The sequence below is a fragment of the Lytechinus variegatus genome, chromosome 5 (genome assembly GCF_018143015.1).
Source record: "Lytechinus variegatus isolate NC3 chromosome 5, Lvar_3.0, whole genome shotgun sequence".
In the NCBI taxonomy this organism is placed as follows: Eukaryota; Metazoa; Echinodermata; class Echinoidea; order Temnopleuroida; family Toxopneustidae; genus Lytechinus; species Lytechinus variegatus.
In genome coordinates, this window is record NC_054744.1 from 36176171 (window position 1) to 36192876 (window position 16706).

General features: G+C 36.0%; 2 protein-coding genes across 7 annotated transcripts in view; both read left to right on the forward strand.

Moving 5' to 3' along the window:
* Positions 1 to 2860, forward strand: part of LOC121416024 (AP-3 complex subunit beta-2-like) — a 52639-nt gene extending 49779 nt beyond the window's left edge. For 2 of the 4 annotated variants that reach the window (XM_041609454.1, XM_041609455.1), the window contains exons 23-26: positions 72 to 207; positions 651 to 748; positions 1137 to 1281; positions 2092 to 2860. In XM_041609454.1, the coding sequence (XP_041465388.1) occupies positions 72 to 207; positions 651 to 748; positions 1137 to 1281; positions 2092 to 2245 (533 nt within the window). In that variant the 3' untranslated portion in view covers positions 2246 to 2860. The remainder of the gene's footprint in view (positions 1 to 71; positions 208 to 650; positions 749 to 1136; positions 1282 to 2091) is intronic. The other 2 variants (XM_041609456.1, XM_041609457.1) reach the window with 1 other exon arrangement.
* Positions 2861 to 6277: 3417 nt separating this feature from the next.
* Positions 6278 to 13739, forward strand: LOC121416028 (uncharacterized protein C3orf38-like). 3 transcript variants are annotated; one of them, XM_041609466.1, is made up of 3 exons: positions 6278 to 6542; positions 11169 to 11350; positions 11723 to 13739. In XM_041609466.1, exons 1-3 carry the CDS (start codon positions 6422 to 6424, stop codon positions 12344 to 12346), a joined length of 927 nt encoding a protein of 308 aa, XP_041465400.1. In that variant the 5' UTR covers positions 6278 to 6421; the 3' UTR covers positions 12347 to 13739. The 3 variants fall into 3 exon arrangements, with proteins under 3 accessions (XP_041465400.1, XP_041465399.1, XP_041465401.1); XM_041609465.1 differs by having other exon boundaries at positions 6287 to 6542; positions 11711 to 13739; XM_041609467.1 differs by lacking the exon at positions 6278 to 6542 and adding an exon at positions 8645 to 8718 and having other exon boundaries at positions 11711 to 13739.
* The last annotated feature ends 2967 nt before the right edge of the window (positions 13740 to 16706 follow it).

Sequence of the window (16706 nt, forward strand, 5' to 3'; positions counted from 1 at the left end):
TATCTACAAACATATTTGATAAATGGAACATACTAGACTCACCATCATTCAACTATTGATTTTTTTTTTAGGTGAGACCAAGTTGGCTGCTGGTATGAAGTTACATGAATTTCCTGAAATTACCAACCTTTCTGTAGGTCAATCCACGACAGCAATCCTTGGTATTGACTTTAGAGACACAACACAACCTGCTAACTTTGAGATCTGGTAAGTCTTATGGAACAGTGAAAGCAAAAGTTTGGGAGGCAGGAAGATATTATTTTCATTTTTCTTGTTTAATATTCAATAGATTATGAGTCGTATTTTGTTATTATTTTCTCTCATTTGCAATAGCCCTATACAATAATTGTTATTTTACAGCGGTTGAACTAGCAAAATGAGCATAAAATGCATTGAAACAACTGTTGTTACAATTTTCTTCACCATTAAATCATGGGGAACAATACTAGTAAATCAAAGAACAATGTAAAATTGTAAACACAGCTTTCATATTTTGGGTTTCCCATAATTTCAGCACAGACTTAGACCATAGTATAAGTTAAACTGGATGTCCAAATATGGGTTTTATGTTTTATTTCTATCAGTACTGTATCATTGAAGTAAATGTATGTTAATTTCTTGATTGATTCTTTCTTTTATTTTCCCATCAGTACTGAATCGCGGAAGTTTAGTGTGATAGTGAAAGCACCTATAGGAGAACTCCTACAACCTACACAACTCAGTGAGAGAGACTTCCTTACACAACAATGTAAGTTCATCATATCTTTGATATCAATCTTAAGAACACATTCTCTTACCAGGTGCTGAATTTTTGACTTCCTTTGACCTGTGATGTGACATAAAAGATACAATTAAGATTTGCCCACGGCACTTTTTCATAAACAATGTGGAAATACATTTATGTGATTCACTCAACCCAGGTGAAGCAAATTGGTACCCCACATGAGAAATTCTTTGAACTCACCTATCTTGTCTTGTCTTATTTTTTTCAATTCCTGGAGCAAAAGCAAATGTAATATATAGTGTCCCTGTAATAGTTGATTAGTAAAACTGCTGTGTAAATGCTATTTGTTATGATTGTGATTACAATTATTGTTATTTCAAATTTACTTCATTATTTTGTTCTTATTTAATAGCCAAGCTTACTGGTATGAATGAACACTCTGATAAGTGTGACATAGAAGCAAGCCATAGAGAAGAGAAAGAATTGATCAGATGTGTTGGTGAGACAGCCAATGTTCAGATCGTCCCAGCCAGCGATCCCAGTAAACTCACATACAGGTAAGATAGAAAGATTTTAAAGTATCTTTTTATTTTATATGTTGTCTTGACTTGTTTTTTTGTTTTTTTTCAATTCCTAATATCCTTTCTTATCAAATCAGAGACAATCATTTTTTTTGGTTTTTTATATCATTTTTTGATATCTGCATATGATAACTATTTTCGTCATGTAATTATTGAATTTATTATCATGTTAATCAGGGATTTAGTTAAGGCTGAGAATTCAGAGTCACGAGGTCACTGGAGTAAATTTTCTCCCATGCACATTGTACACATGACTCAGCCCTAAGGCCCAGGCCTAGGGTGGCAAATTTGGCCTCAAAACCAGCCTCGTCTGCATCCCTTATATCCTTGTATTGGTTTTGTAAAAGATTCTGCAACTCGGCCTCTCTCTGGCTGCGAATGATTTATTTCAATAAACCAATTAAATTTCTGAATTCAACTTCATTTTACATATTTCATAAGTGAATATAATACAAAACAACAATACATTATAAGAAGACTCAACATGATATAAATCAGAAATAGCTTAATCATATTTTAGAATAAAGCGATTTGAAGTTAAAGACAGTTTAAAAATATGGTGAAATACAAGGGAACCTGCATAACAAGCAAAGCAGGTTGAGTCTGCAAGATCAGACCAGTATCATTACCATTACAAATACCATTTCTAGTAATTATGCATGGGAACATATTTACCAATATTTACAATTGAAACCTGGTAGAATACTATTACACATCTGATTGAATCTCGTAAGCTTAGAACTAACATGCATGAGATCTTTCCTGTCTCCTGCTCTATCAAACTAGGTTTTCTGGAAGGACAATATCCGCTGGGACATCGGCCCTGTTGACAGTACAGATCCTGAGCGAGGGAAAGGCTAGAATCACTTCCAACTGTGAGAAGATGGTTATTGGTAACATGCTGGTCAAAGACATCAAGAAGGCTCTAGGAAAGGCATGATGTCAGCACTCATAGCTTCATCTACATGTAGGAGTCTTATACATTTGTACTAGAGTCTAGAACAAACCCCTTGCTGTTGAAATTGTCAAAACTTATCAAGAGATCTCAGATAGGCTTAATGTTAGTAGTTGCAGCTTTGTATACTTGAAGAATTCATGTACAGTGGAAAATGATATGAAACAATGTCTCCATAGTTTTCTAAGATATGAAAAAAAATGTAAGAAAGGCATGATTTAGCATTGTTAAGAATGATGTCTTAAACAGCCTTCCCTTTTGATCTTAGCTTGTCAAGTTTATTGATCATGCGTTTAGAAAGGCATGATGTTGGTACCCATAGCTTTACGTACGAATATTAGATTATAGAAGTTAGTCTTGAACAGCCTCCCCCTTCATTTTACCTTGTAAGGTTATCAAATATGTTTCAAGAAGGGTATGATGTGGATAACTTGAGCTTCATGTATGAACCTTGGATTACGAAACATAGTCTGGAACAACCCACTCTCTTAGAACTTCACCTTCTTGTTGGCGAACAATACTAAACACCATTTCTGCTTTTTGCATGATCTTGATCGGTCCTTTCCATTTTGCATTTGATTGCAAACTTTTTATGCTACCGGCCTAGGTTTCTGTCAATCCTGTGTAAGCGATGAATACTTGCTTGATAAATTAATGGCTCAGGGAGCTATTCAGAATGGTTTTGGTATTGTGGTAAATATTCAGTGCTCCATACGATATTAGGCAGTAGTGATGATTGTGACAGAACCATAAGTATCAAGAGTCTTTGTTTTCTATTCATTTGCTGAAAATGCTGTAAACTAGATAGCATGAATACATGAATTATGGACACACTATACTGCATTCACTGCTGGCTCATCGCATTTTTGTATCGTTTATTTCTAATTTTCCAAAAATAAGCATTCATTTGTAAAAAAGCTTGTTGCGATATACAGTCTAAGAGGTTATTCATATTTTCTGGAAAATTCCAGTAGCATTCTTACTAGTTTTATAGTGTCAGCGTTCACTCAGCAAGTATAGTAGAAATGTTGACTATTAGGATGTTCTCAATATAGACCTTCTCTCAAGTCTGTAACTTGTAAAAAGAGCTTTTTAGATCACATAGTTAAAACTTCCAAATTTGCATCACCGTTGAGTTGAAAAACTTTAACAAATGCTCATGTACTTTGTTTTTTTAGAGTCAGAAGGGTGTAATTCCTTTAATGAAGAGAATCAGCAAATTTTTCCTGCTTGAAACAGATGCCCACATGTCATTGCTCAGGTGTTAAAACTTTGTATCTCAAAATTAAGAAGGTATTGAGGTCAGTTTAGAAAATGTTTAATGGTGGCAACATTGTCTTGTCTGAAGACAGATGTCCCAATTCCTGAAGAAAATTCTGTAGAAACAAAAGGGGGTTGCTATTTGTGTCTACTTGTGTCGTAACTAAAAAATTGAGCTCTTTCTTAGCTGTTCTCATAAAACTAAATTTTGAGATGTGAGGTTTAAACAGCCCAGCTGTTTCCATACAGTATTTCACATGGACCATTTGCGAAATCATTCCATGTTATAGTATAATATCATTGTGAAGATATTCATGTGCAATTATATTGAGGATGTGTCTCATTTTGTGTTACAGTTCTTTATTATCTATACTTCAGTTGGTAATTGTCTTAGCTAAAGCTAAAAATATAGTATTTTGAGAATGTAATTCATTCAGATGTCAAATGCCATTGAAATTCAAATGTATCCTATTAGCATTTGCCTCCATCAAAACCAGAGATAACTCTCTGATTCATATCTCCTTGGTGCAATTATGAGATGGAAAATATATGTAATTTGTAATATTTAGATCTAATAGAATCAATCAGATCAACCGTATTAAAAATAAAATCTGATGGAAGTATGATTTTTTTTTTTAAATGAATTGAAAGTTTGTGCCTCTTCTCACAAGCACCCGCTGATCCTAATGATGATTTATGATGGCATACTATCAACATTTCACAGCTTGAAAAAAAATGTATTTCACTGTCATAATGCCTGTTAAATATGTTCATACTTTATATACTTGTATTTCATGGTAATTTTTTTATGTAAATTCTTACATAATGTTCTCAATTCATACCGACTTCGATCATGGATAGATAAATGACATCCAAAAGTTGGGAGTTCTATTCCATTAATTCTCACTAGTACTATATTTGAATTGTATGTGTTTTTGTGCTAGCTCCCCTTGTTATTTCCTTTGTTTAAAGGGATGACATTAAATTGCAGAGTACTTATAAATTATGAATAAATATAATGATATATATCTATGTCTTCTTGTTTCATCTTGTCTTATTCTTTGTAAAACTTGGATTTCAAATCTGCATATGGATAATATGTAGAGCGGTGCCCCATTATACGTAGGCTTTATCAACAAGTTTTGTGAGTTCATGGTTGAAAAGATCACAATATTCAAAGGAAAACGAATATGATATGGTTGCCAAAACAGAAAAGCCTCTGAAAATCACAAAATAGTTGCATAACTATTCAAAGACTTTGGAGCAAGGTCGTTGCATCACCAGTCCAAGTGCTTGAAAAATGTTTCCTTGTGTTCTGTGTTGTGGTTGACATTGCTGAGGAGAATGGTTGATTGCTTATAAGTGCCATAAAGTGATCATTCAAACCTGATGGAGACTGGCTGTTATATATAATTATTATTATCAGGAATTGGTCTCCAACAGGATTTAGAAAAATATGAGAATTTCACTGGTGAAAGAAAGAAAATGTAGGATGGGTAAGAACTAGATGAATGAAGATTGTCATAATTAACATCTATGTGGAATAAATTTATGAGACCTAATTCCTTTGTGTTGAGGCATGTAAGAGCATAAGGGTAATTTCTATTCAAAATTTACCAAAAAAAGTATAGAAGAAAATTAAGAAAATTCCTATGATTCAAGAGCCTGTCAGACATATTTTCTTTCTCAAAGAGATTTTATTCGACAGGTGTATAGCAAGATGTCAGACAGGAGAAAAAAATAACCTCAACAGTATTTTTTTATTAATGGTAGACAGAAGATTCTTTTATGATTAGTGGTAGGGAGGGGAATGGCAAAGAAGAGAAAACAGGGGCCTGGGAATCATATTTGAAGAGGGGTGTCGGTCTCGATAAAAAATTAACCTGTTTAACAAAAGTGATTTTGGTAAAAAAAAAAAATTATTGGGGGTGCTGCCTCTTAACAGAGTCATCCTAGTAACACTAAGAGCAAAGAAGACATTTTGACTGGCAAGCTAACTGAAGGTTTATGAGCTTGAATAGTGAAGCTTCCTTACCAATCAAATAGATGCCGAGCATGTTTCATTAAACTTGTTGAAAAAGTTGCAATAACATTAGCTTTACTGACATTCAATTTGATTGGCTGATATGGTAAACTTGTAATTGATTTCATGTAGGCCTAGCTATTTGTTATAACAAGTTTGGATCTTTGAATTACTAAAATTGTTACATCTGGTTTGCCAGACATAGCAGCAATAAAACCATGCAAACTTGATTTCATATATTGTTACTTTTGTTACTACCTTGTTACTATGTGGGCTATGTTCCCAGGATAGAAACATCATTAATAATTTGTCACTTTCTAATGTATAAGCCTCTAGTGACTGTCTGTTCACGTTTATTTATCGCCAGAGTGACTTTTAATTTTTAATTTTATTTATTTATTCATCATCATCATCAGTGATGATGATGATGAATAAATAAATAAGATAAAACATAAAAATTAGGGTTTTATTTATTTATTATTATTTTGGGAGGGGGAGGGGTCAGACTGTCCCCGCCCTGTTTAGCCTGTGTTGAGGTATCAACCCATGGATTTCGCTCAGGCCATGGCCATTATATCATAACCTTGTTCATTGAATGAGTGGCTCAGGCCATGGATCCCACTCAAGTTAATTTGCCCGACTGGGTTTAAGAAAAAATTGGGCGCTAATGCTGCTTATAGTACGCACAGTACCCCGGTCAAATTAAAAAAAAAATCAAACTCGTCGTATGAAATGAGAAATGAGAAAGAGCAGCATCAGCGCCAGCGCCACGGGATGGTATTTTTGGAATGGGGAATCCCCCGCCTGCCGCATAATTAGACTTCTTGCAGTGACAAGCACAGCAGACTTGGTTACAGACGACGTATCAAATATTGAAAATGCTATCTGAAAGAGAAAAGAACGGGGTACGGAAACTCTTAGGCAAGATTCCAGAGGAAGACATTGTTCAGCTTGCAAATACTGTAACAAACAGACTTGTGGTTGTTCAAAACAGGAGAGGTAAGTATTTTTTCACCTTGCCTCTTTTACATCGGTCCCATGTGCTCAAGTCTTTGTGATGTTTTCCCGGCAGTAGAGGCGCACGGCCAATATTGGAGACTGTATATCAGAGACTTTTTGTGAAGAATTTGGGTATCCAATTTCAGAGACAGTCTCCAGTTTTGGAGACCAATTTCCTTTGTTTACATTTGCGGCAAAAGGATTACCTTGGCGGCAAATAAAAATGTGATAAGCAGATTCCTCATGAAAAATTACCCCTTTTCACCGTCTACTTTTGTTTTGATAAGGATTTTTGTTGTCAATCACACACAGAACAAATGGGCTTCTGACCTCAGTGTGACAAAATTTTGGGTGGAAAAAAATCATGCGTTTGTTGGTGTTGTTTCTTTTGTCCTTTTGCAAAGCAAGTCTCCAATGTGGGAGATTGTCTCCCCTATTGCACTCATTCAATGAACAAGGTTATAATATAACCTTGTTCTCAGTTATATCTCCATGTGTGACAAAATAAGGGTGGCAATGTTTGGCTTATTTTCTCTTTTTCTTTGGGGCAAATGCTTGATTTTTTTACACTGACAGTTTCCATTAGACCTGTTAATTCATACTGCTTGGCTCTTATTTAAATTTGATTCTTTATATCATTTTTTCTTAATTAAAAATAGAGATCAAAAAATGAAAATTTTCTTGCCATATTACTTTCCACCAATAGAGGGCGTACACAAAAATATGCCCAAAATTCAAGTTTTTGAGCGCTCTGGTAAATACAAAAATTATTCCCACATTACTAATGATAAATAAATTAAAACTGTATGAAAATTAGTAATTTTGGTCACAAAAGTGATATTTTAATGATTTTTTAGAGTGTGTGCTCTATACAGCATTGGCATACCATAGTCCTACCTGTAGATTCTCCACAGGCCAGATGGCAGCAGTGAACAAGTGCCCTATTGGAGAGAGTCTCCCATATTGGCCGTGCGCCTCTACTGCCCGGGGGCCCCAGAATCAGGTTAATGGATAGGCCCCGGTGGGGGGGGCCACTTCCATTCACGAGTGGATACCATGCGCGACCATGGGGTCTCGAAAAGCACCCTAAACACGTAATTTCCATATTCTGAAAATGCACCCCTTAACAAGTACTGGCGTGTGAAACCCTACCCTTAACAAGTATTGGAAACAAAACGATACTCTCGGCAAATATTACCTGAAATGAACCCCTAAACAAGTACAGGAATGTTTTAGTGTTGTGGGTCCTTCGGTCGTCGGCTTTACCTTATTTGGTTTACGACCCCACGTCCTTCTACACCTCGCGCAAATCGGACTCTAAACACGAAGTGTTGGGGCAAAAAGGACATCCTTTATAAAACATTTTAATTTTGTTTTATCATCCCCGCAAATTCGACCCTAAACACGTAATCTTCCTAGCGAAATAGATACCCTTTTTCATTATTTTTGTGTTTTTGACACCCTTATCACGTTACGTACGTAACGTGCCCTATCGTGAAAAAGACATCCTTTTTACGTGTTTTTTTGGTCGCGCATGGTATCCACTCGTCAATGTAAGTGGCCCCCCCGGGGGATAGGCCCTAATTCATTTTTCCTTTCTAAGTTAATCATCGAAGAGCAAAAACGGAATCACAGCAAGAAAAAACGTGCTTTGATTTTGTTTTTTTAGATCAAAAACAGAATATTGAATTTGAAATTAGAAAGACAGAAATTTTTAATAGTATATACTTTTTTTCTTTGGGCTTTTTCTGATTTCCCATTCTATATTTGTGTTTATTATGTATCAAAAACAAAATCAGAACACACTTTTCTCTCCATGCTTCTGTATTCGGACAATCGCACAGCGAACACTAGCTGTCGGCTCTCTGATTTTTTATTTGCTCTTTGCTCATCAATATCAAAGAGCGCCATCTACGTCAGCAAAAATGAGGCGCCATATTTCATAATTATCTTGATAGAATTAAAAATAAACCATCGTTCTAGCATGTATACTGGCAAGCTATGGGTGTCGATCTGTATTCATGATTGTGGCTGTTTTGTTCTCTTTTAAGGGACCTTTTTTTTTATAGATTTTATTTTGATTTAATTATTCTTTTAGTTTGGGCAGAGGTCAGAGGCGTAATGAGACTTAACGTACGCGACAACCAGATGCTGGTGATTGTACGTCAACGGACAGGTACAGACTAAAATTTTCAGGGCAAGACATGACATAAAGGGCTAAATTACTTTCAAAATGCTGTTTGCGAGGGAAGCGACCAAGACAAAAATAGCCTTTCAAATAGATAAATGAACAAACCATGAATACAGATCGACATCCATAGCTTGCCGGATTTCCGTTTTTGCTCTTCGATGATTAGAAAGGAAAAACGAATTATCCATTAGTACCCTGATTGCCCAGGTCTAGCCTGGCTCACCCATTCAATGAACAAAGTTATGATATAACCTTGTTCTCAGATAACTTACATCTCTGTGTGTGGCAAAATAAGGTTGACAATGTTTGGATCATTTTCTCTTTTTCTTTTGGACAAATGCTTGATTTTTTTACACTGTCAGTTTCCATTACAGCTTTTCATTATATAACTTGGCTCTTAAGTAAATTTGATTCTTTAAATTATTTTTTCTTTATTAGATTTAGAGCTTGAAAAATGAAAATTTTCTTGCCATATTTTCTTCCACCAATAGAGGGCGTACACAAAAATATGCCCCAAATTCAAGTTTTTGAGCGCTTTGGTCAATACAAAAATTATTCTAAGTTACTAATGAAAACTGAGTTGCAACTATATGGAAATTAATAACTTTGGTCACAAAAGTGATATTTTAATGATTTTTTAAAGTGTGTGCTCAATACAGCATTGGCATACCATAGTCAGGACTACCTGTAGATTCTCCACAGGCAAGATGGTTGCAGTGAACAAGTGGCCTGGCTTAGCCTGGAGGCTTCTGGGGAGTAAAATTATTTCTACTATACGTAGGCTTACTCCCCATGAAGCCTGGTACGGCAAAGCATAGGCCCACACGAAGGAGACAATAGAGAGATTTCGATTGTCTGCGACTGCAACGTATTCCTAGTTCACCGGAAGTGGTGACACCGCTCGTTCAGTATCACGTTTGTACATTGATGAAAACAGTTTCGATTTAAGTCGACGTACCCGTACCACGCCACAGCATATACCAGCGTGATAGCGAGCGGGCCGTGGGCCGATGCTTGGCCGGAGAATCAGGCGTAGCATCACGCTACGAACCAGTGGGGCGACTGTGGGTGCAACATTTGCACTCTTGCGCAAAAAGCCGAAAAACACGGTTGTTTGGAAATAAAACATCAATTACCTATCGGATATATGTAGTGTCTGAAAACAGGACACACTAAATGTAATGGAAAAGCTGGTAACAAGCAGTAATTTGCAGTTTACCAGCCCTGCTGAATCAACGAAACTCGAGTGTTGATGCGGCTTCATTCATTTTTGCCAAGCTGGGATGACGTCATCATGTACGAACTAGCGCTCGTTCGAGCACTATGACACCGAACGTCAAAGCCTCAAATACGAGTCACAGATTTGGTCAGTGGACGAGAAGGCTCGTCACAGATTACTTCGCGCATGCGCAGTGCTCCCAAAATTCCTTAATCTCGTACGTCCACATGGCACGTCACAGAAAACGAAAGGTCTCAAATATTGGTTGGCAATTGTTGGCCAAAATTGTCAGTCTTAAATACATGAAAATATTCAAAATAGAGGAGCGTTTACCTACATATGTTATTGTCACTATCTTGCTGTCTTTGTTATCATTCATAGCCAAAGATACTAGATGCGTAAAGAGGGCGACAATATCATGAGCAGTGCTAGACCAAAAGCTTCGGTCTCTGTTATGTTGGTTGTTCCGCTGAACTCTGTTGGCTCCAACCAAATTTCTAGCTTGATTGGTACAGGGATTCAATGGCCATATGTTTATGTATTAAGTTCAGATAAAATAGGGAAGTGAAGTTGTGCAACAGCCGATGTAAGTCACTGTTTTTCCCTTTTTAATTTTATTTTTCACCTTTTAATTTCATTTTTCCCGGTTATGGTGCATTTCAGGTCAAAACGGAATAATAATCTTTATTTTGGTACAGTTCTTTTCATATATCATAAAGACATAAATCGATGAGCCCCGTGGGGGGATTTTGCAATGTTAACCCCTAATGGTGGCTGCACGATAGCGAGCCATTTGTGTATGAGGAGGAAAAAAATGTTTAAAAAAACTCCTCGAAACAGATGGTTGCCAGCTGTCTAGAGCAGTGCCCACTTAGATTTTAAAAATATAGTTTCATATGATATAATTTGTTATGGTCATTTGACCATTGCAAATTTCGCTTCACTCAGGATGCTGTTAAGCTTTGAAATAAATATGAAATGATGAAAATATAAAATTGCTTTCGGCATTCTTATCTGCCTAGATCTCTTTACATGTGCATTACATAATCAATTCTACTGTGTGTTAAACTATTAAACCTTCACATCAAACAAGTTGGAATTGAAGGAGTTTAGAATGTTATTTGCTGATGCTTTAACAAAAGGAATACTGAATGAGAATTTTTATGGAATTTAACTTATTGTCATTTTCTTATCACAATTTCTGTGACAATGATAGAAGCTACAAAGGCAATCGCTATGTATAGTGACAGTGCAGAACAACTTCTACGACGCAAACTGGTGAAACGAGATGTTATCTTCAGTTATCTTGCTGACCTCCATGTTCCTGTATCACCTGGTGCAGACAAACACAAGCTTATTCAGAAAGTTCTCATGTGTTGGCAGACTTCTGATGATTTGGTGAGGATAGATTAACAGGTGTTATCATATTTTGTCTGTGTATAGATACATGTAAGTCCAACCCTAAGAAATGATTATGAAATGGGAATAAAAAAATATTGTGGTAAAGTTGTGATTTCTTTTTAATCAAACAAGAATTATTATCTAGCTATTTTTTAAAGAAATGAAACTATGAAATTTCGATAAGCACATTTTGATTTTGTTTCTACCCAAGTCCCACTTGAGTATGAAGTTCTGATATAAAATTTGAAATTGGAGACAGTTTGAAAAGACATTTTAAATACTGGTATTCATATTATCTACAGAATAACTTGGTGTTCTCATTTCTGACTATGTTTTCTTATCCAATGTATTTCTCAGAGTGGCATAAAGGATGAATATGAAACGGATGAAAGCCCTATTTCATCTCAAGAGCTGTCTGACTCATCCCAAGATACGTTTCGTCTCTCACAAGAGAGTACATCCAGAGACTCGTCATCACACAGTACTCCAGCAGATACATCATGGTGTCAAGATTTAGCTGTACAATTCTCTTCTTGGTTTTTCACACAACTCAACCAGCTTCATCCCCAGCAAACTAAAGAAAGCAACAACGAATGGGGACCAAGTCACTTCCTGGATGACGCAAACCTGAAACTTTATGTCCTACGGGGAACCGACCGTCGCCTGGATGCATATGACGGCTCTGCTTTGGTTTCCCAGAGATTAGGGTGCTTGGTGAAGGATGAAGGATTGGTTTTCAATCCAAACCTGACTGCAGAGGGTACTCGAGGGTGCAGTGAGCCACATGGACTCGTTATGATTGCAGTGTGTGGCACCATCCACAAGGCAGGAATGTGTATAGGACTCTTTGAGCAAAACATTGGACTTGTCAGAGATCCCGCAGCTGATAATAACTGGAAGATTAAATTCATCAACATGCAAATCAAAGATGGTTCCTCCAGGAATGTACCAACATTAGGCAATTTCTCTGAATTAAATGCTATTTCAATGTAAACACAGATAAATGGTCATGGAGATCATTGGATACTGCTGCGTGATTATTAATCAATTGAAATTTCACCCCTCCCCCCTCAAAAGTGGTCAACAAATAGGAAGTTGTGTATCATTCATGGGGATATGTGATTGACCATGTACATGATCAGTGAAAATCACCTTCTGTATTAAAGCCACCCTGAACGAGGATTGAAGTACAGTTGTATTTTTGGACCCTACAAACGTGAATTTTGTCTTCCATTAAGTTAAAGTGACACTTCCCCCCAAAAAAAAAAAAAAATTAGAAATGCTTTTACAATGTTGCTAAAAACAGATGTGTTCATGCAAATTTTAAGATGTCATGATTTAGAACAAAAACTTGAAATGCTGTGAAACAGGTATTTTGAAACATGACACTGACATTGCACTAACTGTTTGGTAGAAGGCTTCAAGTGGAATGAGTGTGCTGAAGTTTCCTTTGTTTTTGTGGACAAAGTGCATAGAATAAAGGAGTCAGAATTTGGCCATTGTTATTATTGTCGATGATTTTGCTGGGACACTCTTTAGCAGAATCTGAATGAACAAAAGCATGTATCCTGATTCCTATTTGTCTTCCAGATCTCAAAACCATTTTTTTTCAACTCGGCTCATGGAAATGAATTGTTTCATAAAAAATCATAAAAATCATATTTTTAGTATGCATTGTCTCATTTAATTCTCAAACCTTAGATTTTGTGCAGAGGGCCTGTTATACTTTGTATTTGCTCTTATATTAATTAATGTATTACTTACAAGAGATCAGAGTTGGCCTAGGACTATATGTACTCTGCCGTCCGACATAAAGAAGCAACTACATGTACCTAGAATGAGTTTCTTAGTAAATGAAGAAAATGTGTTGTTTTTTTATGTGAAAATATACATGTACATATACTTACTTGCCATTAAAATGTCTATGTTTCACAAATAGGGGGCTATGTGACTCCAGCTCCTGTAGCACTATGTAGAACATACAGTAGATATCCCAAAGCAAGTAAAGTCAACTTAAAACAGAAATGAGAGTAGCTTCCTCTTGTCAGCGGATGGCGATTCTTATTTTATTTGTTGACTCTAAAAATATTTGTTTGTGATGATTATGGATGTAACAATGACAAAAATAAACTTGTTTATTTGTCTTGGAGAAATCTGTCCACAGGGTTTTGTATCACATTCAGCCCTGTAAATAATCCATGCAGATCCCTGTATGTATGTAAAGAGATATTTCAAGACTTCACTCATAAAACTCATTATTACTCTCATTTTGGGGACACATATTCATTAAGTAATGCCAATGTACTTGCAAAATTCATTTTAAATTGGTTAAATATGGGCCAAGGCCGGATCCACATCTCAGAAAGAGTTGCAATCAAATCCACTAGATTGTCAATCAATCAGAAGCGCACTTTCACTTCGAAGATCAAAAACATTCGTCGTCTTATTGATGATCAGAATGCGGCACCTTTGGACAATTCTGCATCAGGACCGGATCCCCCTTGTGAACTATCACAGTTTTGCACTTTAACTGAAGAAGAAGTCTTAAAATTAATAAAGAGATCGTCATCCAAATCGAGCCCTGCAGATCCGCTACCGACATGGCTTTTGAAACGTCACATTTCATCATTCCTCCCCACTCTGACTGAACTCATTAATGCTTCGCTGTCAACAGGGACATTTCCAGCGGCTCTTGGCTCAGCTGTTATCACGCCAGTTTTAAAAAAACCATCACTTGACAAAAATAATCTACAAAACTACCGGCCAGTGTCAAACATTCGCTACTACGGGAAGCTGATCGAGTCTGCTGTTTCTGTTCAACTCACTAAGCACATTGAATCAAACGGACTATCTGATCCAATGCAGTCAGCGTATCGAGCTGGTTATAGTACAGAAACTGCTCTTCTCCGTCTCCAGAACTACATATGTACTTCACTTGATCATCAAAATGCAGTTGGTCTCATAAGTCTCGACCTATCAGCCGCATTCGATACGGTTGATAAGGGAATCCTCCTAAAGCGCTTAGAGGAGTCATTTGGCACAAAAAAAAAAAATTACAGAACAAAGCAGCTAGGGTAATTTACTGTCAACCATCATATACACAGACAACTCCCCTGATAAGAGAATTACACTGGTTGAAAGTAAAAAAAACGAATTGAGCATAAGTCTCTGACTATCACATTCAAATGTCTTAATGATCAAGCTCCATCATACCTGTCAAACCTCCTAACAGTTCGCCAATCAATGTACAACACTCGGTCATCATCACATATCCCTCTTCACATCCCCCGGACATTCAAATTAGTAGGTGATAGGTCATTTGCTGTGTTTGCCCCCAAATATTGGAATAGATTGCCCCATAAACTTAGACAATGTTCTTCTACTGATGTGTTTAAGAAGATGCTTAAATCTCATTTGTTTTAACATGTTTAATATATTGCAATAGTGTTTCATTTTGTGTAGTTTTGTTTTAAGTTTTTACTGATTGTATTTGTTTGTACAGCGCTTTGTAACTTTTGAAAAAGCGCTTAATAAGAATGAATTATTATTATTATTATTATATACTACAACTTTAGCTTTATTTCTCAACTTGTATCCAAACACAACTAAATCTTAAGATTGTACTTATTTTCCTTTTTAGTTATCAGTTCATAGAGTATTATGGCAAGGAAATACTTGGTAGTGGAAGCAGTCAATTTTAATGAATCAAATTTTATCTTGAATATTTTATTAGTGTTAAGAGCTTATTTTGAATGTGGAACCAGAGAATTTATCATTGGTATTTTTTCTTGTTCATATTTCATCTTATTATATTTTTATAGAGTCGGCCGAGTTGATTTTATCTGCAATACTAGTAGTTAGTTTGAAATCACACAGTAAGAACTTAAGCTGTAAATTATTTTCATATTATTACATTATGCGGTGTTAGATATTTAAGATTATAAGAAAGATTATCTGTGCTTACAGCAAATTTATTTGATCTGTGCAAACATGGAGAAATGATTTAAGCTTTTATAACCTTATCAACAAAATACAGAAGAGAGGGTAGTGTTCTTAGTCATCTGGGCCGTTTTTTATAAATCCCTTTCTTAGTTTGTTCTTTGGGCCCAATATTACCATCATAAAATCATGGAAAGTGGCCCATGCTAACCAAATTTGTTTTCATTAAGCACTGCCTTACACAGGACTGGGGAACTTAAGCGAGATCAAATACTTGTACTCCCTTCTTTTACATGTATAGTGAGCATAAATTTCCTGTATAACCCAAAAGCTCAGTATAAACTTTGCAAAATTCAGATTGTTATCAAGAATTATAACCTACAAAGAGCTTACTTCGACTTCAGTTGATTGGAATTAATATAATTGGCACCCAAGAACAGGTCACGAGTTGTTTGAAAGTCATTTGTAACTTGTGAACAACTTTACAAAATTGTCCCCACTAGTTATTAGGATTTGGTATACAAGCCATGTTAATATATTGCGTTCGTAAAGCGCATTCCTGGTCTGGAAAGGTGAGGAGCATCTAACCAATTACATCTGTTGCAATACAATGTTTGATTTCGAACACCTCTGACTTTGTTTGTACATGTATATACGTGGGCTAATGGGATTCACCACAAGTTCTGATTTGGTGGCTTGAGCTCAGCTCCATTATACCCAGTAAACCCTACTACAATATTGGTCGAGTCATATTTTCAATGTGTACGAACGGTTGTCGTAGGTGAAGCTACAGTGATGCAGGCACTTTCCCAGCATATTGAGGAATTTCAGAAACAATTTTTGTTCAAAGTAATGCCAGCAGCTTTATTTATATACTTATGTTACCAGCAGCAAAGAGAGTGCATTGTTTTTGCCCATTTATTTGTATGAAATAAAAGTTTAAAACAACCTACATGTAATTTGATAGACTCCAATTATTGGGGAGTAGTTGCAGTTTTTTATTAATATACATGTATACAATTATTATTTTTTTTCCAAAATTCATTTAGTTTATTCATTCATTTTATTCATTCATTCAACTGTCGATCCATTCGTTCACCCATTCGTTGATTCTTTCAATTATTTTTTTTTGGGGGGGGGGGCAAACACACATGTACCTTAAGCGTGACACATTATATACACTGCATAATCATTTCTTACTGGTAGCTTGTAAAGACAGTGATGGTGATGATGACTATGATGTTGATGATGGTGATGTCATATTGATGTTGACGATTATGTGGTCATTGTAATGTGGATCATGATGATTAATGATTTCATTCAATGTTGACGATGATGATGATGATGCCATGTGTGATTAATATATCTATGATGTCCATTTATATAGAGCAGTTACTATGTGCATTTCCTTTCA

Excerpts from the sequence above, each read along its gene's own strand:
- LOC121416028 (XM_041609465.1), top strand. The coding sequence starts at position 6,422 with ATGCTATCTGAAAGAGAAAAGAACGGGGTACGGAAACTCTTAGGCAAG. Across the intron at positions 6,543-11,168 it reads GGTTGTTCAAAACAGGAGAG|AAGCTACAAAGGCAATCGCT; the intron begins GTAAGTATTTTT and ends TGACAATGATAG. Across the intron at positions 11,351-11,710 it reads GGCAGACTTCTGATGATTTG|AGTGGCATAAAGGATGAATA; the intron begins GTGAGGATAGAT and ends TGTATTTCTCAG.